At 47.5% G+C, this 24,324-nt stretch overlaps 1 protein-coding gene and 1 long non-coding RNA gene across 2 annotated transcripts in view; one reads left to right on the forward strand and one right to left on the reverse strand.

Moving 5' to 3' along the window:
* ZFAND3 (zinc finger AN1-type containing 3) overlaps positions 1-24,324 on the forward strand; it is a 367,558-nt gene that overhangs the window by 96,382 nt on the left and 246,852 nt on the right. Inside the window, exon 2 of the mRNA XM_082249318.1 lies at positions 20,859-20,899. Within this exon, the coding sequence (XP_082105444.1) occupies positions 20,859-20,899 (41 nt within the window). The remainder of the gene's footprint in view (positions 1-20,858; positions 20,900-24,324) is intronic.
* Positions 1-24,324, reverse strand: part of LOC309549206 — a 386,600-nt gene that overhangs the window by 21,409 nt on the left and 340,867 nt on the right. The gene's annotated exons all lie outside the window — the stretch shown is intronic.

The following is a 24,324-nucleotide window of genomic DNA, read 5'->3' on the forward strand; positions in this document are numbered from 1 at the left end:
AAAGTCCTGGAGAATAATTCAAAGTCTTTTATTTTTTAGAGACATTAAATCCGAGGATTTATCAAGTGACCTTTCAGTCCTCCTGCTCTCCTCAAATAATTTTTATACGTTGGGATGATAAAGCTTCTTCTTCTGATCTTTTCAACTTCATTCAGCGCTAAATAGTTCCGTTAGTGTGTTTTATGGCGCCGCCGGGGTCAGGCTCCGTCTCTCCGCTCGCTGCATGCGACTCGTGTACAGACAAAAATATTACTATATTCCGACGCTGCGACCGCAGCTAATTTCTGCAATGATGCTTTTAGGTTGATGTTTTTTTTTTATCAATGGTTGTGGATTGCAGAACACAAGAGCGACTCCGCTAAACAACCCGAATCACTGGCTCAGCCGCTTATCTTTGCATTGCAGCTTACCTTCTATCTAGATTTTATGTAATGAATCGCAGGGAGATGACAGCAAGCTATTCACAGCACTGCAAAGTAGAACTACATGTGTCATGACTGTACTGTGTGCGCTCCATCAAAAAGAGAGCTCCGGGGTGGGGCTTTCCGCCAGGGACTCATTCGCTGCATGTGCATTAGCTTGAAGTGTTAAACCCAGGAGTCTGCATTCACTATATCTGCTCTTCCCAGGAGCCTGCATTCACTATATGTGGTCTCCCCAGGACTCTGCATTCACTATATATGGTCTCCCCAGGAGCCTGCATTCACTATATCTGGTCTCCCCAGGAGCCTGCATTCACTATATCTGCTCTCCCCAGGAGCCTGCATTCACGATATCTGGTCTCCCCAGGAGCCTGCGGTCGATATATCTGATATCCCCAGGAGCCTGCATTCACTATATCTGCTCTCCCCAGGAGCCTGCATTCACTATACCTGGTCTCCCCAGGAGCCTGCATTCACTATACCTGGTCTCCCCAGAAGCCTGCAGTCGCTATATCTGATCTCACCAGGAGCCTGCATTCACTATATCTGGTCTCCCCAGGAGCCTGCATTCGCTATATCTGGTCTCCCCAAGACTCTGCATTCACTATATGTGGTCTCCCCAGGAGCCTGCATTCACTGTATCTGGTCTCCCCAGGAGCCTGCATTCACTATATCTGATCTCCCCAGGACTCTGCATTTACTATATCTGGCTCCCCAGGAGCCTGCATTCACTATATGTGGTCTCCCCAGGAGCCTGCATTCACTATATGTGGTCTCCCCAGGAGCCTGTATTCACTGTATCTGGTCTCCCCAGGAGCCTGCATTCACTATATCTGCTCTCCCCAGGAGCCTGCATTCACTATATCTGCTCTCCCCAGGAGCCTGCATTCACTATATCTGCTCTCCCCAGGAGCCTGCATTCACTATATCTGCTCTCCCCAGGACTCTGCATTCACTATATGTGGTCTCCCCTGGAGCCTGCAGTCACTATATCTGGTCTCCCCAGGAGCCTGCATTCAGTATATCTTCTCTGCCCAGGAGCCTACAGTCATTATATCTGGTCTCCTTAGGAGCCTGCATTCACTATATCTGGTCTCCCCAGGAGCCTGCATTCACTATATCTGCTTTCCCCAGGAGCCTGCAGTCACTATAGCTGGTCTCCCACAGTACACAGAATATGGAAATGCATTATTCTAGTAAATATAAACTGCCAAATACCTTTTCTTAACAGCAGTATATAGCAGTCTTGTAACTTCTATCAGTTTTCATTCTCCTCTGACTCTCCTATAATGCTGCAGGTCCCCTGACCCTCTCTCTGGACAGTACTGTTTGGCCCTGTGCTGATCACATGCACCCGCTCAGGGCCAGTGCTAGACTATTTTGCGCCCTAGGCAAGACCAGCTACAGTACTTGCACCCTCCAAAAAAAAAACTGTACACATTGCCCCCCCTCTTTAACCCTATACTCGCCTTCCTGTATACACTGCCCCTTTTAATCCTACACCCCCCCTTCCTATACACACTGCCCCCCTTTAATGCTACACTCCCTCCCTGCACATACTGCCCTCCTTTAACGCTACACCCCCTTCCTGCACAAACTGCCCTCCTTTAATGCTACACCCCCTTCCTGCACACACTGCCCCCCTTTAACCCTACACCCCCTTCCTATACTCACTGCCCCCCTTTTACCCTACACCCCCTTCCTATACATGCTGCCCCCCTTTAACCCTACACCCCCTTCCTATACTCACTGCCCCCCTTTAACCTAGGGATGCACCGAATAATCGGCGGCCGAACATTATTCGGCCGAAAATAGAAAAAATAGCACTTTCGGTGTTCGGCCGAATAAGTCAAAAGGCCGAATAATTTTGTGCCGAATAATAGGGCTGAACGATAGTCGATATGATATCGACTATCGTTCTGTGGCCGTAGGCGATATTCATATCGCCGAGGTCACGATATTTACAGGGGGAAGGGCCTCGGAGGAGGACAGGAGGACTCACAGACTTCCGTGCTAGGCAGGGGAAGCCGGGACACTTCAGCGGTGAGCATACATACATTACTCACTCGTGCACTGCAGCCCGCCCCACACATTCAGTGAGTCTTACTCTCCTCCCTAGTTTTTTCAATGGCACATTCAGGAAGCCAATCACGCCGTGATTAGCTGCACAGCGAACCAATCACGCGTGCCTGCACACCTGATTGGTTCCGCTGTGCCGCTACTCACGGCGTGATTGGCTTCCTGAATGTGCCATTGAAAAAACTAGGGAGGAGAGTAAGACTCACTGAATGTGTGGGGCGGGCTGCAGTGCACGAGTGAGTAATGTATGTATGCGGCTGTGCTCCTTTCCAGGCTACTACTAGTCCTCCTCCAGCCTCCTACTACCACCACTATGAGAGACTGTCTGTCAATGTATAATCTGATCGAGTCCACACTGACTGACTGTCACTGAGTAATTGATGTTACCACATTAACCCTGACCTGCCCAGTGCCCTGTATCTGCAATTAAAATTTACAAGGCTGCCTGCATGCTTCCTGACTTCCATTCCCAGCATCCTTCCCAATCCCTACAGTGTCACTAACATTAACCCTATGGTACAAGGCTGCAGTGTGCACTGAATCCCATTCCCTACAGTAACATTTAGGGAGAGAGAGAGACATGAGAGGACAAGAGAGAGAGAGAGAGAGAGAGAGAGAGGACAAGAGAGAGAGAGAGAGAGAGTGAGAGGACAAGAGAGAGAGAGAGAGACACGAGAGGACAAGAGAGAGGAAAAAAAAATTGGCAAAATAAATGGAAAAAATGCAAAACACCGCGTTCGGTATTCGGCCTTCGGCCAAACATTTTATTATTATTCGGCTTCGGCTTCGGCTTCGGCCAAGAATTTCATTTCGGTGCATCCCTACTTTAACCCTACACCCCCTTCCTATACTCACTGCCCCTATTTAACCCTACACCCCCTTCCTATACTCACTGCCCCCCTTTAACCCTACACCCCCTTCCTATACTCACTGCCCCCCTTTTACCCTACACCCCCTTCCTATACATGCTGCCCCCCTTTAACCCTACACCCCCTTCCTATACACACTGCCCCCCTTTAACCCTACACCCCCTTCCTATACTCACTGCCCCCCTTTTACCCTACACCCCCTTCCTATACATGCTGCCCCCCTTTTACCCTACACCCCCTTCCTATACATGCTGCCCCCCTTTAACCCTACACCCCCTTCCTATACACACTGCCCCCCTTTAACCCTACACCCCCTTCCTATACTCACTGCCCCTATTTAACCCTACACCCCCTTCCTATACTCACTGCCCCCCTTTAACCCTACACCCCCTTCCTATACTCACTGCCCCCCTTTTACCCTACACCCCCTTCCTATACATGCTGCCCCCCTTTAACCCTACACCCCCTTCCTATACACACTGCCCCCCTTTAACCCTACACCCCCTTCCTATACTCACTGCCCCTATTTAACCCTACACCCCCTTCCTATACTCACTGCCCCCCTTTAACCCTACACCCCCTTCCTATACTCACTGCCCCCCTTTTACCCTACACCCCCTTCCTATACATGCTGCCCCCCCTTTAACCCTACACCCCCTTCCTATACACACTGCCCCCCTTTAACCCTACACCCCCTTCCTATACTCACTGCCCCTATTTAACCCTACACCCCCTTCCTATACTCACTGCCCCCCTTTAACACTACACCTCCTTCCTATACTCACTGCCCCCCTTTAACCCTACATCCCCTTCCTATACTCACTGCCCCCCTTTAACCCTACACCCCCTTCCTATACACACTGCCCCCCTTTAACCCTACACCCCCTTCCTATACACACTGCCCCCCTTTAACGCTACTCCACCTCCCTGCACACACTGCCCTCCTTTAATGCTACACTCCTTCCTGCACACACTGCCCCCCCTTTAACCCTACACCCCCTTCCTTTACATGCTGCCCCCTTTAACCCTACACCCCCTTCCTATACTCACTGCCCCCCTTTAACCCTACACCCCCTTCCTATACACACTGCCCCCCTTTAACCCTACACCCCCTTCCTATACACACTGCCCCCCTTTAACGCTACTCCACCTCCCTGCACACACTGCCCTGCTTTAATGCTACACTCCTTCCTGCACACACTGCCCCCCCTTTAACCCTACACCCCCTTCCTTTACATGCTGCCCCCTTTAACCCTACACCCCCTTCCTATACTCACTGCCCCCCTTTAACCCTACACCCCCTTCCTATACACACTGCCCCCCTTTAACCCTACACCCCCTTCCTATACACACTGCCCCCCTTTAACGCTACTCCACCTCCCTGCACACACTGCCCTCCTTTAATGCTACACTCCTTCCTGCACACACTGCCCCCCCTTTAACCCTACACCCCCTTCCTTTACATGCTGCCCCCTTTAACCCTACACCCCCTTCCTATACTCACTGCCCCCCTTTAACCCTACACCCCCTTCCTATACACGCTGCCCCCCTTTAACCCTACACCCCCTTCCTCTACACACCCCCCCTTTAACGCTACACCCTCTCCCTGTACACAATGCCCTCTTTTAACGCTACACCCCCTCCCTGCCCTCCTTTAATGCTACATCCCCTTCCTGCACAAACTTCCCTCCTTTAATGCTACACTCCTTCCTGCACACGCTGCCCCCCTTTAACCCTACACCCCCTTCCTATACTCACTGCCCTCCTTTAACCCTACACCCCCTTCCGGTACACACTCCACCCCTCTCTAGAGGATGAGGAGGAGGTGACAGGAGAAGAATGTGGCACTGGCCATGGCTGCACCCTAGGTGGCAGTGCGCCCTAGGCGGCTGCCTAGTTCACCTGGTGATCTCTCCTGAAGGTGATGTAGACACCAAGCACCATTCCTTCTATAGCAATGGAAAGTCAGTAATATATTATCGCTCTTATGTAAGATCTGTGCTATTTTTGCGTCCCGCACGTGGCTGCGCCGATCTAGTAATTCGACACGGATCAGACAGAACTTTCCATATCTTCATCCCTCACACTCTGCACAATGCTCTCGCGTTCTCTGTGACTTTTACCGTCTATCTTTAAGTTGTGAATGGACAGAGAATTCTTCTATTGAAGGCGAATCCTCCAGCGGAGCGCACAGTCTTTTCACACAAACATATCGACGGGATCTATTATGAATAGCTGAATACCGCCGACTCCAGGTCCAGGTCCAGCTCCGGCCCTCCCTCACTCTGCCGCCTTTTGTTCCCGAAAGGTTAACTCCTCGCCGTCTTTCTTCTTTTTACCCAGTTTAGATGGGGGAGCTTCTCTTTTGACATCTGCAGAAAGAATACCTCAGCCTTGGGAACAATATGGTGCCCTTTAAAGGGAGCCTTTTCTATACGGTCCCAAGAAACGCTGCATTGATCTCCTCCACCTTCTTCAAAAGACAGCGGAGTTTATATAAAGCCTGGTGTCTGAGCCTCCCCAACCAAGTAACACTTCAAAGGAAATATCACCAATGTTTGGAAGTGTTCTGTGTGCTAGAAAAGGTTCTCTGGTGCATATTGGCTCCAAATTTTGAGCTTTTTATTACGTTGATCATCTAGCAATTTTTGAGGCCTTTCCAGTAGTGATCTGTTTAAACATTTGTTCTACATTCTAGGGTCATCAAGTACGTGTTGTGTTCTTTAGAAAGCAGACACAGCCTGAGTAGGAAAACCTCTCCCCTGCCAGTGTGCTGCATAGAAGGAAGCAGTGGTCTCTATACAGAGGTCCACCCCCCCCCCCCCCACAGAGTCTGAGTGCTGCAGAGAAGGGCCCTTATGATGAAACCGTGGTCCCTCTGCAGAGCACTACCTTTCATCTTCCCATGCTGACTCAGCAGCTCAGCTCCCCCCCCCCCAGCAGCAACTCAGCAGGTCAGTTCCCTCTACTCCTCCTAGTAGGGACTCAGCAGCTAAGCTGTCCCCTCCCAGCAGAAACCTGTCCTCCAATAGTGACTCAGCAGCTCAGCTCCCCCCTCCCCAGCAGTGATTCAGCAGGTCAGTTTCCCCTAACTCACCTAGAAGTGCCTCAGCAGCTGAACTCCCCTCTCTCGGCAGCAACTCAGCACAACAGCTTCCCCCCTTCTCGCTGCAATGATTTAGCAGCTCCGCTCCCCTTCAAGCAGTTCTGCGGTCAGCAAAGACCATCTGCCTCCTGGGATGACTACGTTACCAGTACCCCCCAGCTGCCTCCTGACAAGGCTACACTGCCAGTACCTCCCAGCTGCCTCCTGGGATTGCTACGCTGCCAGTACCTCCCAGCTGCCTCCTGGGATGGCTACGCTGCCAGTACCTCCCAGCTGCCTCCTGGGATGGCTACGCTGCCAGTACCTCCCAGCTGCCTCCTGGGATGGCTACGCTGCCAGTACCTCCCAGCTGCCTCTTTAGAAGGCTACACTGCCAGTACCTCCTAGCTGCATCCTGAGAAGGCTACACTGCCAGTACCTCCCAGCTGCCTCCCTGAGAAGGCTACACTGCCAGTACCTCCCAGCTGCCTCCTGAGAAGGCTACACTGCCAGTACCTCCGAGCTGCCTCCTGGGATGGCTAAGTTACCAGTGCCTCCCAGCTGCCTCCTGAGAAAGCTACACTGCCAGTACCCCCCAGCTGCCTCCTGGGATGGCTACGCTACCAGTAACCCCCAGCTGCCTCCTGGGATGGCTGTGCTGCCAGTACCTCCCAGCTGCTTCCTGGGATGGCTACACTGCCAATACCTCCCAGCTGCCTCCAGAGAAGGCTACACTGCCAGTACCTCCCAGCTGCCTCCAGAGAAGGCTACGCTGCCAGCACCTGCCAGCTGCCTCCTGAGAAGGCTACACTGCCAGCACCTCCCAGCTGCCTCCTGGGATGGCTACACTACCAGTACCCCCCAGCTGCCTCCTGGGATGGCTTTGCTGCCAGTACCTCCCAGCTGCTTTCTGGGATGACTACACTGTCAGTACCTCCCAGCTGCCTCCTGAGATGGTTTTGCTGCCAGTACCTCCCAGCTGCTTCCTGGGATGGCTACACTGTCAATACCTCCCAGCTGCCTCCAGAGAAGGCTACACTGCCAGCACCTGCCAGCTGCCTCCTGAGAAGGCTACACTGCCAGCACCTCCCAGCTGCCTCCTGGGATGGCTACACTACCAGTACCCCCCAGCTGCCTCCTGGGATGGCTTTGCTGCCAGTACCTCCCAGCTGCTTTCTGGGATGACTACACTGTCAGTACCTCCCAGCTGCTTCCTGAGATGGCTTTCCTGCCAGTACCTCCCAGCTGCTTCCTGGGGTGGCTACACTGTCAATACCTCCCAGCTGCCTCCAGAGAAGGCTACATTGCCAGTACCTTCCTTCTGCCTCCTGGGATGGCTACACTGCCAGCACCTCCCAGCTGCCTCCTGGGATGGCTACACTACCACTGGACATCCTGGACCTGCAATGTGAGATCTCATCAGCTTACTTATGTTTTATTTGTCTTATTGTCTAATCATCTCATAATGCAGAAGATCTGATGTTGACATCATCGATAAGCTGGTCCCTCCCGGAAGCCGCCCACCAATGATGTATGGTGGTGTGGTCTTATATGACATTTGGGGGGACAAGGCAATGCAAACTAGATTGTCATACAACTAAAATGGCAAGGCAAGTAAATATAAAATATTTTTCTAATTTACTGAAATGTATTCCTGCTTCAGTTAAATTACAAGTGTGCATGGGGGGAGGGGGAGAGCTCCTTTCAGATAGACATGGAGATGTTACTGTTAAATTAGGATCATCCGCTGAATTGTGCAGGGAGGTTGGGAGAAGAGAACGGAGAAGATCATTTAACATCTGCCGGTTTGTGTGTAACAATGATAAAATCAGCCAGCTGTCACCTCCATGAGATCGGGGGAAATTGCTTAAAGAGAACCTGTCACCCTTTTAAAGCCTTCCTCACCATGTGTGTGTTGTCACTTCAGTATATAGGCCTGGAGGAAGATAGGAATTGTTTCACAATTCTTAGCCCCTGGTGCCCCCCAATTCCCCCACCCAACACAACTCTCCCTCCCCCCTGATCTCCTCATGGTGCCCCCGCACCTCACATGATACCACAGTGCTCAGGGCAGCCTTCCCTCCTGCCCACCCTTTGGCCCACCCCATAGAAAAAATGGAACTACCACTATTTCTCTATCGTTCATTGAGGGGCGCAGTCCTCTGATCCATATAAGTAGGTGCTGGCGACGAATTTGGAAGTCACCGTGAGAACTCCTCCAGAGTTGGGGTGGGTTCTGAACCTTCAGAAGTCATCCCTGGTCCTTTCCATGAGACTGGACTATCTGGGCCTGACTTTGGGCTCATCCTCAGTCAGGGTGTTTCTCCCTCCAGGGGAAAAACCCTTGGAACTTCAGACTTTGGTTCAGCTATTACCGTCCAGCACATGGTTGTCCTTTTGGACCTGCATGCAAGTTCTGGGACTGATGGTGTCGTCTTTTCAAGACGGTCCCTTTCACTCAACCCTTCGGGACTGTCTCAAAAGACGACACCATCAGTCCCAGACTGTAACAGTTGAACCGCAGTCTGAAGTTCCAAGAGTTTTTCCCCCGGAGGGAGAAACACGCTAACTGAGGATCAGCCCAAAGTCAGGCCCAGATAGTCCAGTCTCATGGAAGGGACCGGGGATGACTTCTGAAGGTTCAGAACTCACCCGAACTCCTCCAGAGTTCTCATGGTGACTTCCAAATTCCTTGCCAGCACCTACTGATACGGATCAGAGGGCTGCGTCCATCAATGAACTTAAGAGGAAAGGATTTTACGGTAAGTCAGAAATCCAGTTTTTATTCTCCAGAGTGTCTGCCTTCAGAGAATATTTTAGGTCTGGGGTTTAACTAATCTTCAGGCTTAAAATTATTTTTATAATATGTGAAAGTGTTAATCACTTACCAACCGCCCAACGACTATATACGTTGGCAGTTTAAACCTAAATACCGGTGTTGCTGCCATAACCCTGGTATTTTTTTAAACGGCGGGCGGACGGCTTTCCGACAAGGGTGGTCCCAGCGGCAGATTAGCCGTGGGATCACCCTTCCGGGGCGGCGGAAGAGGTGCCCCCCCCCCCGCTGCTTCCAGGTCCTTTTCCCGGCTTATCGGACCCGCCGGCATCCGGGAAAACATTTCGGTCCCGGATCCTCACAGACAAGCTTGCCCTCACTCGACTCTATGGTCTTGGAGGACCGGAGCGACGGCAAACGTCGTTGCCTAGCTACAGGTTTAAAGGTCCCTTTTTTTTTTTTTTTGACCCCAGATCTCACAAAAAAAAGGAGGTCCTGTCATGCCTATTTAAATTACAAGGAATGTTTACTCTCCTTGTAATAGGAATAAAAATTATCAATTTTTTTTTTTTAAACGGTGTAAAAATAAAAAATAATAAATAAAATAAATAGTAAAAAAAAAAAATTAAAGCGCCCTGTCCCCGTTAGCTCGCGCACAGAAGCGAACGCATTCGGAAACCCCGCCCACATATGTAAACGGTGTTCAAACCACACACGTGAGGTATCGCTGTGATCGTTGGAGCGAGAGCAATAATTTGAGCCCTAGACCCCCTCTTTAACTCTAAGATGGCAACCTGTAGAAATTTTTAAAGTGTCGCCTATGGGGATTTTTAAGTACCAAAGTTTGTTGCCATTCCGTGAGCGTGCGCAATTTTGAAGCGTGACATGTTGGGTATCTATTTACTCGGCGTAACATTATCTTTCACATTATGGAAAAAAAAAATTGGGCTAACTTTACTGGTTTCTTATTTTTTTAATTAAAAAAAGTGAATTTTTTCCAAAAAATTTGCGTTTGGAAAACCGCTGCGCAAATACTGTGCAATAAAAAATATTGCAATAATCTCCATTTTATTCTCTAGGGTCTCTGCTAAATATATATATATATATATATATATATATATACAGGGCTTGACAAATTTGCCTGAAATCTAGGAGCCAGCTAAAAAAGTTAGGAGCCAGTTTTTTTTTCTTTTAAACTAACAACCAAGCTTTATTTAATAAAACTGATACTAAATTTACACATAAATACGACTAGAACCCCACTCTCCTATATAGCGCAATTGGATGGAAACAGACTGTCTGTCTCTTTCCATCCGATGCCATCTGATCGGATCCACGGGATGGATAGAAAATAGAACCACCATCCGTCTGTTTTTGGCGGGCAGGGTCAGATGGCGGCAGATTACCGCTCCATAGAGGAGACTGAACGGTCCGATCAGGTGTGCCTGAAAAACTGACAGGCGGACCTGATCAGACAGCCCGTGTGAAAGGGGCCTTTGGCTGTGGCACGGCGATGAGGAAAAAAAAAAAAGATATATATATATATATTTATATATATATATATATTTTTTTTAATAAGAATTGAAGAAAAAAAAAGAAAACATTTTTTTTTTTTTTTAATAATTAAAAAAAAAAGAAAAAATTATTATTTTTTTTACATTTAAAAAATAAATTAATAATAATAACCACACTCCCTGTCAACTTACCTTTAAGCAAAGGTAACTGGACAGAGAGATGAAGCCTTAAAAAACTTCCCTCTCTTCTCCTCTTTGGAAGGAGAAGAAAAGGCATTGAGAACATGCATTACTCCCGGCCACCACAAGAGGGCGCCAGTTCCCCTAGCTTCTCATCTCACAGAAGAAGGCCGAAAAGCCGGGGACTAAATTTCTGGACGGCGTGGAAGTCCGTGAACTCGAAGAGGAGGTGGGGGGCGCAAAAGGGACAGGACAGCTCAAGCAGGGCACCCCAGGCGCCAGGTCGCTAATTCTAGTCGCAAATGCGACCTGGCGCCCGGGATTTGTCGAGGCCTGTATATATATATATATATATATATAATGTTTGGGGGTTCTAAGTAGTTTTCTAGCAAAAACAACTGATTTTAGCTTGTAAACACCAAATGTCAAAAATAGGACTAGTAGGCAAGTGGTTAAGTACCAAAGTTTGTCGCCATTCCGTGAGCATGCGCAGTTTTGAAGCATGACATGTTGGGTATCTTTTTACTCGGCGTAACATTATCTTTCACATTATGGAAAAAAATTGGGCTAACTTTATTGGATTCTTATTTTTTAATTAAAAAAAGTGAATTTTTTCCAAAAAAATTGCGTTTGGAAAACCGCTGCGCAAATACTGTGTGATAAAAAATATTGTAATAATCTCCATTTTATTCTCTAGGGTCTCTGCTAAAAAAATATATATAATGTTTGGGGGTTCTAAGTAGTTTTCTAGCAAAAAAAAAAATGATTTTAGCTTGTAAACAACAAGTGTCAGAAATAGGCCTGGTGGGTAAGTGGTTAACCACTTGCCGACTGCCTAACGACTATTTACGTCGGCTGTCAGCCCCTCACAGGCAAAGCGACGTAGATCTACATTGTTAGCCTGTGAGGCTCTGGGGAGCGAGCGCGCGCCACTGGATGTGCGCTCCCGCTCGGTCACGGACCCCTCGCGCGTGTGCCCGGCGCACCCGATGTCCGCCGGGCACTCGCCCTTTACAGCGGGAGAAAGGCAGGCGGCTAATGTAAACACAGTCGCCTGTCATTCTCCCCTGTGTAGGAACACTGATCATACGGTTCTGCTATGTAGGACCGTTGTTCACTGTTCTTACACCTCAAGCCACAGCCAATCACAGTTAGAATCACGCCCCTAGGGACACACTTAACCCCTCCCTCTAAAAAAAGTTAACCCCTTCCCTGCCAGTGTCATTTTTACAGTAACAGTGCATATTTATAGCACTGATTACTGCAGTAATGTCACTGGTACCCCCAAAAGTGTCAAAAATGTCAGTCAAGGGTCCGATCTGTCCGCCGCAATGTCGCAGTCCCGCAAAAAAAAAAAAAAAATGGCAGATCGCCGCCATTACGCGTTAAAAAAAAAAAAATAAAAATTACAAAAATCTTTCCCTTTGTTAGTAAACGCAATAACTTTTACGCAAACCAATCAAAATACGCTTTTTGCAATTTTTTTTACCAAACATATCTAGCATAAAACAAATTGGCCAAAAATGTTAAAAAACTTTGATTTTTACATTTTTTTGGGGGGGAATTTCATAAAAAAAAATGTGAAATATATTGTTATTTTTGCAAAAGTGACGCTCTTTTTTTTGTTTATAGCGCATGATCAAAAAAATCACACCGGTGATCAAATACCACCAAAAGAAAGCTCTATTTGTGGGAAAAAAAAGGACGTCAAATTCGTTTAGGTACAGCGTCGCACGACCGCGCAATTGTCCGTTAAAGTCACGTAGTGCCGAATCGCAAAATAGGCCCTGGTCAGGAAGGGGGTAAAATCTTCCGGGGCTTAAGTGGATAATGAATTGATTAGGATTTTTTTGTGTCATTTCTATACACGCCAGTGGAGGAATGCCGTTTGTTGGCGTTGGCTTTTTTTGCGGGATATTCAGTCTGGTAATCTAGGAAGTCACAGAGTCCTCCACAGGAGCTCGGCTTCTTAATAATTAAGAATTGCGGGGGAACGTCGGCCCCTCTCGGAGTGTGGGCTGGTGGAGGAATTCTGGGATCATCTCTTGGCTTTTCTCTCTTCCTCTTGTTGTTCTCTCGGCCTTTGATTACCCAGAAGAAAGGATGTTTGTAGTCAGTCACTGTTTATTTTTTGGGCTGAATTAATTCTTTTATCTGTAGCTACAATGTGGCTGTGTGTGCGTTCTGTGTACGTTTATATATCTGAGATACAACAGCAGAGACGGCCAGCATGGAAAATCAAAAAGGAACCTTTTTATTCTTTTTTTTTTCACTTTTACGTATAGCATGGAATGGTTAGAGCTGGGGCTCCTAACCCTGTGTATGTATAACCCTGCGGGGTATGTAAACCAAATGGGGGGGGGGGGGATATCAGACTGGATTTCAGAATATATTAAAAAGAAAAATGAAATCGCACCCCCTGCGTTATTGAAGGGAAATCAAAGTGGAGATGCGATGGGAGTAGCATTGTCAATAAGAGAACCTGCATTCCGCGTTTACCCAGATCACCTCTCACCCCTGTACATCCCCTAATGACCAATACATACCCAGATCACCTCTCACCCCTGTACACCCCCTAATGACCAATAAATACCCAGATCGCCTCTCACCCCTGTACACCCCCTAATGACCAATAAATACCCAGATCACCTCTCACCCCTGTACACCCCCTAATGACCAATAAATACCCAGATCACCTCTCACCCCTGTACACCCCCTAATGACCAATAAATACCCAGATCACCTCTCACCCCTGTACACCCCCTAATGACCAATAAATACCCAGATCACCTCTCACCCCTGTACACCCCCTAATGACCAATAAATACCCAGATCACCTCTCACCCCTGTACACCCCCTAATGACCAATAAATACCCAGATCACCTCTCACCCCTGTACACCCCCTAATGACCAATAAATACCCAGATCACCTCTCACCCCTGTACACCCCCTAATGACCAATAAATACCCAGATCACCTCTCACCCCTGTACACCCCCTAATGACCAATAAATACCCAGATCACCTCTCACCCCTGTACACCCCCTAATGACCAATAAATACCCAGATCACCTCTCACCCCTGTACACCCCCTAATGACCAATAAATACCCAGATCACCTCTCACCCCTGTACACCCCCTAATGACCAATAAATACCCAGATCACCTCTCACCCCTGTACACCCCCTAATGACCAATAAATACCCAGATCACCTCTCACCCCTGTACACCCCCTAATGACCAATAAATACCCAGATCACCTCTCACCCCTGTACACCCCCTAATGACCAATAAATACCCAGATCACCTCTCACCCCTGTACACCCCCTAATGACCAATAAATACCCAGATCACCTCTCACCCCTGTACACCCCCTAATGACCAATAAATACCCAGATCACCTCTCACCCCTGTACACCCCCTAATGACCAATAAATTCCCAGATCACCTCTTACCTCTGTACACCCCTAATGACCAATAAATACCCAGATCACCTCCCACCCCTGTACACCCGCTAATGACCAATAAATACCCAGATCACCTCTTACCTCTGTACACCCCTAATGACCAATAAATACCCAGATCACCTCTTACCTCTGTACACCCCTAATGACCAATAAATACCCAGATCACCTCCCACCCCTGTACACCCGCTAATGACCAATAAATACCCAGATCACCTCTCACCCCTGTACACCCCCTAATGACCAATAAATACCCAGATCACCTCACCCCTGTACACCCCCTAATGACCAATAAATACCCAGATCACCTCCCACCCCTGTACACTCCTAATGACCAATAAATACCCAGATCGCCTCTCACCTCTGTACACCCCTAATGACCAATAAATACCCAGATCACCTCTCACCCCTGTACACCCCCTAATGACCAATAAATACCCAGACCACCTCTCACCCCTGTACACCGCTAATGACCAATAAATACCCAGATCACCTCTCACCCCTGTACACCGCTAATGACCAATAAATACCCAGATCACCTCTCACCCCTGTACACCCCCTAATGACCAATAAATACCCAGACCACCTCTCACCCCTGTACACCCCCTAATGACCAATAAATACCCAGATCACCTCTCACCCCTGTACACCCCTAATGACCAATAAATACCCAGACCACCTCTCACCCCTGTACACCGCTAATGACCAATAAATACCCAGATCACCTCTCACCCCTGTACACCGCTAATGACCAATAAATACCCAGATCACCTCTCACCCCTGTACACCCCCTAATGACCAATAAATACCCAGACCACCTCTCACCCCTGTACACCCCCTAATGACCAATAAATACCCAGATCACCTCTCACCCCTGTACACCCCCTAATGACCAATAAATACCCAGACCACCTCTCACCCCTGTACACCCCCTAATGACCAATAAATACCCAGACCACCTCTCACCCCTGTACACCCCCTAATGACCAATAAATACCCAGATCGCCTCCAATGCAAATACAGACATCGGGCACCTATATTATCAGTATTTGGAAGTACAAATACAGATTTTTAATGAATACGCATGTGGACTTCCGATCCACGAGATCAAGTTGTTTTAATTGTATTCAAATTAATTTTGCAAGAAAGAAATTGCGTAGCGGTGTCTTCTGTTAGCGATTAGCCCCACGCCGAGCAGCCGGTGTCATGACGAATCTGCCCCTTCCCTCTGCCCGGCACACACTCTAAATATTTATGCAAACGCTTTTTGTATATTGCAGTTTGGTGCCAGGATTGGAGCGCCAACATAAAAAGCCCATTTGGCACAGCGTGAAACGTGTTCTTTCTCCGATCTGACAAATGCGCTCGTGTTTTACCTTACAGTTTGTTTAAAGTGCTGTTATTAAACCGTCTTACAATGGGCGTCCGGTGCTTCAGCCGCTTGTGTAATAAGCAGAAGTCATTCATGAGCGACAGGGAGTGCGAGGCCGATCGCCTATTAACCATCTTCCTGCGTCAAATCCCCAGCGCCTGGTTTGTTTGAGAACGGGAGGGGGGCTTGTTTAACGCAGTGGTTTTTATGTCGTTTATTTATTTTATTTTTGTTCCTTTAATTCTATGTTTGTTCAAAACTGCAAAAAAAAAAAAAGAAAGAGCTCAAGTCAATCGACTACTGTAACATTGAATAAGTCCTTAAAGGGGGTTCTACTTCTCCAGCAAAGCCTGCTATGCAACCAATAGTAAATGTTAGAGGGGGTGTGTAAACCTAAATAAAATAAGCTTATAATTTATGTAGATTAGGGCTGGGCGATAAAACGATAACGATATGTATCGCGATACACACGTGATCGATATCAATAAAAAAATTGTTCGATAAAATGTTCGATATTTTTCCTTAAGCAGTCTCACTCATAGCGCTGCAAGTCGGCTTCTATTCCTCCTGCTTTTTCTCTTTTTTACAGTTGGAAGTTGCCGCCTACTTGCTCGGAGGCTATGATTGGATAGCAGTTAGGTACTGATTGATTTTCATTGGGACTTTGGAGGCGTTTTTCGATTGGTCCTGGATTCATTTCCGGTTCATCCGAGGTACGCTTCCTCTGTCCTTAGCAATGTGCGGTTGGCGCTAGCGGTGGGGGAGGTGATTGGCTGGATCAGACGCCGCTACTCCCTTTCCGACTCTTGCAGCCATTTAATGGGGTGATCGGCGGTCCTGAACCACGCCCCCCTGATGACGTCACGCTTTGACGAAACCGGTAGGGGACCGGTGATCGTCCGCCCTGTGTATACCCTGTAGTGTCCTCCTGTTTTACATCGAAGGAGACCGGGCTGCAGCTACCGCACCATCCATTCAGAGATCCCCACAGGATTTTACCTGGATGTTGAGGTCACATCTTTTCAACTTATCACCTGAGCTTCTTATTGGACTTTTTTCCTCTCCACGGACTCTCCTTCTACTGTTTTTTCAGTACACTCTGATACATTGTGGAAATTCATCTATATATATATCAGTGATTGCCTGTTTTTGTGTTTTCCATCAAGCGCTGCATACTTCTGTTTTCATTTTTTCTTCTTCGTCGGAAGCAAACAGAGGACGCAAAGCAAGTATGGTTGTGTTGACATTTTATTGTCTTAAGAACTGAGGGGAGTATGATCAGAGGAAGGTTGAGTTTAAAATAAAAATGTTTAAATGTAACATTTTTCTCCTGGTCCTTATTTTAAATGGGTAATAAAAAATATCAATAATTATCGATATCGACCGATATGAAACACTGATATCGTGATACAGTTTTCAGCCATATCGCCCAGCCCTAATGTAGATATATAGATATAGATATATATAATAGATATAATCAATAAAAAAAAAATCAATTCCAAGCTGAACTTTAACCACCTCTGGACCGGAAGGATTTTCCCCCTTAATGACCAGGCCATTTTTGCGCTATAAAAAAAAGAAGAGCGACAATTCTGAAAGAAAAAAAAAAGAAAAAATTCACCTTCTACTATATAACATTCCCAAAAAAAAAAAATTAAAAATCTAATTTTTTCATCCGTTTAGGCCATTTTGTTTTCTGCTACATATTTTTGGTAAAAAAAAATCCAATAAGCGTATTTTGATTGGTTTGCGCAAAAGTTATGTCTACAAACAATTAGGGATGCACCGAAATGAAATTCTTGGCCGAAGCCGAATAATAATAAAATGTTTGGCCGAAGGCCGAATACCGAACGCGGTGTTTCACATTTTTTCCATTTATTTTGCCAATTTTTTGTCCTCTCTCTTGTCCTCTCGTGTCTCTCTCTCTCTTGTCCTCTCACTCTCTTGTCCTCTCATGTCTCTCTCTCTCCCTAAATGTTACTGTAGGGAATGGGATTCAGTGCACACTGCAGCCTTGTACCATAGGGTTAATGTTAGTGACACTGTAGGGATTGGGAAGGATGCTGGGAATGGAAATCAGGAAGCATGCAGGCAGCCTTGTAAATTTTAATTGCAGATACAGGGCACTGGGCAGGTCAGGGTTAATGTGGTAACATCAATTACTCAGTGACAGTCAGTCAGTGTCAGTGTGGACTCGATCAGATTATACATTGACAGACAGTCTCTCATAGTGGTGGTAGTAGGAGGCTGGAGGTGGACTAGTAGTAGCCTGGAAAGGAGCACAGCCGCATACATACATTACTCACTCGTGCACTGCAGCCCGCCCCACACATTCAGTGAGTCTTACTCTCCTCCCTAGTTTTTTCAATGGCACATTCAGGAAGCCAATCGCGCCGTGAGTAGCGGCACAGCGGAACCAATCAGGTGTGCAGGCACGCGTGATTGGTTCGCTGTGCAGCTAATCACGGCGTGATTGGCTTCCTGAATGTGCCATTGAAAAAACTAGGGAGGAGAGTAAGACTCACTGAATGTGTGGGGTGGGCTGCAGTGCACGAGTGAGTAATGTAATGTATGCTCACCGCTGAAGTGTCCCGGCTTCACGGAAGTCTGTGGGTCCTCCTGTCCTCCTCCGAGTCCCTTCCCCCTGTAAATATCGTGACCTCGGCGATATGAATATCGCCTACGGCCACAGAACGATAGTCGATATCATATCGACTATCGTTCAGCCCTATTATTCGGCACAAAATTATTCGGCCTTTTGACTTATTCGGCCGAACACCGAAAGTGCTATTTTTTCTATTTTCGGCCGAATAATGTTCGGCCGCCGAACATTCGGTGCATCCCTACAAACAATATTTTTTCACTTTCTGCTATATAACATTCACGATAAAAAATAAAAATACATTTTTTTCATCCATTTAGGCCAATTTGTATCCCGCGATACATATGTTTGGTTAAAAAAAATCCCAATAAGCGTATTTTGATTGGTTTGCGCAAATGTTATCGCTTCTACAAACTAGGGGAAGATTTATGTTATTTTTATTTATTTTTTTCTAGTAATGGCGGTGATCTGCGATTTTTAGCGGGACTGCGACATTGCGGCGGACAGATCGGACCCCTAACTGCCATTTTTGACACTTTTGGGGGGACCAGTGACATTACTACAGTAATCAGTGCTAAAAATATGCACTGTTACTGTACTAATGACACTGGCAGGGAAGGGGTTAACCCCGGGGTGATCAAAGGGTTAAATGTATGCCTAGGGGGTGTTTTCTAACTGTGAGAGGCTTGTGGAATCAACACAAAGACCTGTGATCCTAAATAGGAGGAACATAGGAGCTCTGCGTTGATTCCTGAGAACCAAAACTTTCACACCCAGGCGATGATTGGAGTGATCCAATGGGAATAACAGGCGTGCTGCTCTCCTCAGGCAGGGAACTCCAATCAGAAGTGCATAGGAAAGAAAGAAAGAAGGTTTTACCTTCTATACTGCGGCAGGCTGGCTCGGCTGCGCTGAATCGCTTGCGCCCCCATTTGCCAGCGGGGAAGCTGGTTCTCGGGGTCGCGATATCTGCCGGGGGCACCCGCGATCGCTCCCTGTGGAGAGACAATGGCGGTCTGTTGCTGTAAACACAGCAGACCGTTGTTCTCTCAGGAATCGATGAAGGCGCAAACACCTGGTGCATTACCCTTGGACATCTTTTAAAACGTTTTATTTAAAAGCCAAAAACATACTCACAGACATGAAGAGCATAGATCGCATGGAATGAGTCCACCACATGTGGAGGTATTCATCCCTAATTTTGGACCGCTAACACATTTCGGGAGACACGCTCCTTTCCTAAGAGCTCTGAGGAAGGGAGCGTGTCTCCCGAAACACGTTAGCGGTCCAACAACAGATAAGAATACCTCCACATGTGGTGGACTCATTCCATGCGATCTATGCTCTTCATGTCTGAATATGTTTTTGGCTTTTTAATAAACCGTTTTAAAAGGTGTCCAAGGGTAATGCACCAGGTGTTTGCGCCTTCATTGATTCCTGAGAGAACAACGGTCTGCTGTGTTTACAACAACAGACCGCCATTGTCTCTCCACAGGGAGCGATCGCGGGTGCCCCCGGCAGATATCGCGACCCCGTGAATCAGCTTCCCCGCTGGCAAATGGGGGCGCGAGCGATTCGGGCAGCCGAGCCAGTCTGCCGCAGTATATATGCGGTGGGCGGTCAGCAAGCGATTTAACCACTTGCTGACTGCCGCACGACTATATATGGTGGCAGTCAGCCCCTCACAGGCAAAGTGACGTATGGGTATGTCACTAGCCTGTGAGGCTCTAGGGAGCGAGCGCGAGCCGCCGGAGGCGCACTCCCGCTCGCTCACGGACCCCCCCCGCGAGTGACCGGTGGACCTGAGGAAAATGGAGGAGATTGGTTCCTCTGTATGCTGCCCCCACCACTCCTCCTATCCACTTCACTTGTGTTCTGCTGTCTCTGGGCCCCTGTGTGCTCCCTTGGTCCCCCCCCCCCCCCCCCACATCCCCACTGTGCTCCCTCCCCTCTCCTGCCGGCTGCTGCAGGGGATGTGTCACAATAGAGAACCAGGAAGGGGTCAGTAAATATGTAATTTACCAGCTCCTTCCTTTTCTGAATGGAAAGAGTCATAGTCAGTCACATTGTAAAAAAATAAAATAAAATGATAAATAATACAATTAAAATACCCAAAAAAAAAAAAACTACTGACACCAGTGGGCGAACTTCCAGGAATTTTACAGCGATTTTGACGCGACTTTGTTGCTGTGATTTTGACGCGATTTTGATGCGAGTTTGACTGGTTTTAATAATATGTTTTCCTCAAAACGCATCAAAATCATGCCAAAAGTAGTGCAGGGACAACTTTGAAGTCAGAGCGACTTCAAGTCGCACAGATGTGAATGGGGCTCATTGGAAATAATGGAGAACAATTTGTCATGCAATTTGGGACTGCAAAATCGCATTACAAGTCGCACAAGTGTGAAAGGGGCCTTACTCTTTAACATACCTTTTATATTTATATAAACGTTTTACAGTCATTGTGACTTAATGTTGTTTCTTTTCTCTCTCAGGTCCAGTAAGACGATGAATCTCTGTTCTAAGTGTTTTGCGGGTGAGTACCGGTCTTATAGTTCCCTACCCTGCTCTTACCTGTTCTTACTCTGCATTCCCAGTACATTCTGGGACATTTACTGGCTTTCCTGTAAAAAAAAAAAAAATGACAGCTGGCGCCTACATTGTTGGAAGCCTTTTGAAAATAAATGTATTAATAGAGTTTCTTTGGCTTTTTAAAAAAAGGTTGTTTGGTTATTAATTGGACTGACACCTGAACTCTACAGTCATTTGTCATCCCATGCTTACCAGAGGAGCTTACACTATAATGCGTGGGTTAAATGTAAGCCTGAGGGTGGGTTTAGGTGGAAGTTAGGGCTTTGTTGTGCATTATAATAATAATAATAATAATAATATATGTCTTGGTTTTTATATTTTGGTTCCATTTTTTTTTCTTTATGCTGAAGTAAACTACTTTTTGTTTGTTTCTATCATTTATTTAGGCTGCATTCACATGTCAGCGTATTGATCGCGGGCAGAATCACCGCGATTCCACCCGCGATCCGGAAATCATTGCAAATCGCGGGACGCATGTGCGTTGCCCGTGATTTGCACTAGCACCCCAAACGCTGTGCGATGTTGCAGCGATTTCCGCCTGCCGAATCGCGGTAACATCGCGCAAAAAAAAACGCGGGACGCATTACGCTCCAGAGAAGTACAAGAGCTTCTTTGGAAAGTAATGCGTCCCGCGATTTTTTTTGCGCGATTCGGCATGCGGAAATCGCGGCAACATCGCTCAGCGTTTGGGGTGCTATTGCAATTCACGGGCAACGCACATGCGTCCTGCGATTTGCAATGATTTCCGGATCGTGGGCGGAATCGCGGTGATTCTGCCCGCGATCAATACGCTGACATATGAATGCAGCCTAAGGGCTCTTTCACACGGGCGGTCCGATCAGATCCGCCTGTCAGTTTTTTAGGCGGATCTGATCGGATCCTCCATGCAGCTCTATGGGGCAGCGGGTGTCAGCGGAGACACCTCCGCTGCCATCCGCATCCGATCCTGTGCTGAAATCTGGACGGATGGAAACCCTATTTTTCCATCCGTTCAGTAATCGAAGCGGAGCGGATCTGATGAGAGCGGACAAGCGGTCCGCTCTCATCCGATCCCCCATAGAGGGCAGCGGGTGCTGAGACACCTCCCTCTCCGCTCTGCAAGCGGAGACGGAGCTGTCATCCGCCCGGCTCAGCGGGGATCGCGGATCGATCCCCGCTGAGCAACACGGATCCGCCTGCGGAGGCGGACCGTGTGAAAGAGCCCTTATTCTGTATATATGTAAACATGTTTTTATTATGTTGAATGTTTGTAATATTTTTAATAAACAAAAATGTACACTCTTATGTCCCCCCACAGTCGCACACTATATTTTTATTATACATTCATATAACTCTGACATATACCGCAGTGCTGTACAGAGTACACTGAGCCAGTCACATCAGTCTCTGTACCAGAGGAGCTTACACTCTAATGTCCCTCCACAGTCGCACACTATATACATTTACATAGCTCTGATATATACAGCAATGCTGTACAGAGAACACTGAGCAGGTCACATCAATCTCTGCCCCAAAGTGGTTGTGTGTGCTGTAGCTCTCCCTCTCCAAACAGCAGGGGGGTCAGGTGAGTTCCCTGGCCCCAGTGAGGATGGGAGGTTCTTGGAGATGACCTGTGTGACGGAAACGGACACCCCGACTGGGTATCTCTGCCAAGAAGCTGCTTCCTAAGCTCTGGAACACGAGATCCGTGAATCTGGCTATAGTTACTCCAAGAACTAGACAGTACCAGTTTTGGAGAGAACCAGAATAAATCAAATTATTTAAACACAGGCACAAATAGATATACACTGTGGGACAACCCCCCCCTCCCTCCCTAGCAGACAATCCCCATACAAATATATATTCCATAATAGGTTGATCTTAAGGCAGACAGAAACAATGGAATACAGGTACTTAATAACAAACCCCACCTATCTAGCAAGAGTCTGTGAGACACTCCTACAATATTCAAGCAATCTGAGCAATTGTTTATCTTTATATAATTCCAGAGTGATATTCAGAAATGTTATTGTTCCAATTGAAAGAGGCCCTTCACTCTTTCAACGCAAACCACACATATAGAACCCAGGATAACCGGGGTAACAGGAAATGCTGAGTCCGGTGTGGTTGTACAGGGTGTCTGATTAGTGCAGACCCGACTGGGGTTCTTGGTCACCCTACGTCCCTAATAGACACAGGGTGACTTACACATAAGAGGGGCCAGGGAAGCTGGACAAGGAGTTTCCCAACCTCTGTAAGGTAATCTATGTTCCACAAGCCCCCCACCAAAAGTGACTCAGGTCAGAACCCGGGCGATGGTTCCCCTGGGGGATCCAAATTGCATTCGCAAGCTTCATCTTCACCTTAAGAACTCGGTCCTAAAAAAGGGAAATCTACCCCTGCTTTCAGAGAGTGGATTACTGATCATCTGGTGAGAATTGCAGAGGAGGAGGAAAAGCTGATGAACCTGATGAAATGGCAGACTCTGCCTCCCTCCTTCTCCAGCAAACATGAGGAACAGCACAGGAGGTACAGCAAAATGGCGGAGGGCTGCTAAAGTTTCTTCATGAGATTGAGTCTCCCTTGAGTGGAAGAACTTTTTCGAATTTCAGAGGATTCAGACGTTGGCAATGACTCTGTACCTGATCCTGTAAAGTTAAAATTTACTGAGAAGTCATATTTTGCTAAAATTGACAGCATAGACTCCAGCATGGAGAGAAGTATAGAGCGCAGCATGAAGAGCCGTGTTTTGGAGGGAAAACCTCCAATATCTGCACAGGGCTCTGCAGAGAAGATGGCTGCTGTGCCTGCAGCACTGGATTCTGCCGATACTAAGAAGTCTTTGACTCTGAACTTTGATAGTAAGAAAACTGTGACTATGAACTTTGCTGGGAGGAAGGGATCTGCCATTGTTTTTGCACAATCCCTACTGGTTGTTGCAGGTATAGCAGATAATGGTGGGAAAGGAAATTAGAGCTGCAATATGAAATGTGTTTCTGAAACCCAGGGAATAGTGACAAGGAGTGGAAAGCTTTTGCCTTAGAGGAGTATGTTTGGGGAGGAGGAGGTGAAGACAGCAGCATCTGGTGTGAGTGGGTCTGCTGGGAGCAGTAGTGCCACGGATGGGAAAATGAATGTGATTGATAAAGCTGCTTGTAATGCTAGAAAGTGGAATGTATGTGTGTCGGTGGATGGAGTGACACCTGCTGCTGGTGCCTCTGGTGGTGATTTGCAGAGCAGGACATTCTGAGGCTCCTGCAACCAATGGTGCAGCTTTGAGATCTGGAGTGTTTAATCCTCCTAATAAAACTATCTTATGCTGGGCCTCGGGCTGGGATGAGGGGGGTCACATCAGGTGGGCAGCTCAGGGGTTAGGTCTGCTGCAGGTCT

This window comes from Pelophylax lessonae, assembly GCF_965119305.1.
Source record: "Pelophylax lessonae genome assembly, chromosome: 3".
Classification (NCBI taxonomy): Eukaryota; Metazoa; Chordata; class Amphibia; order Anura; family Ranidae; genus Pelophylax; species Pelophylax lessonae.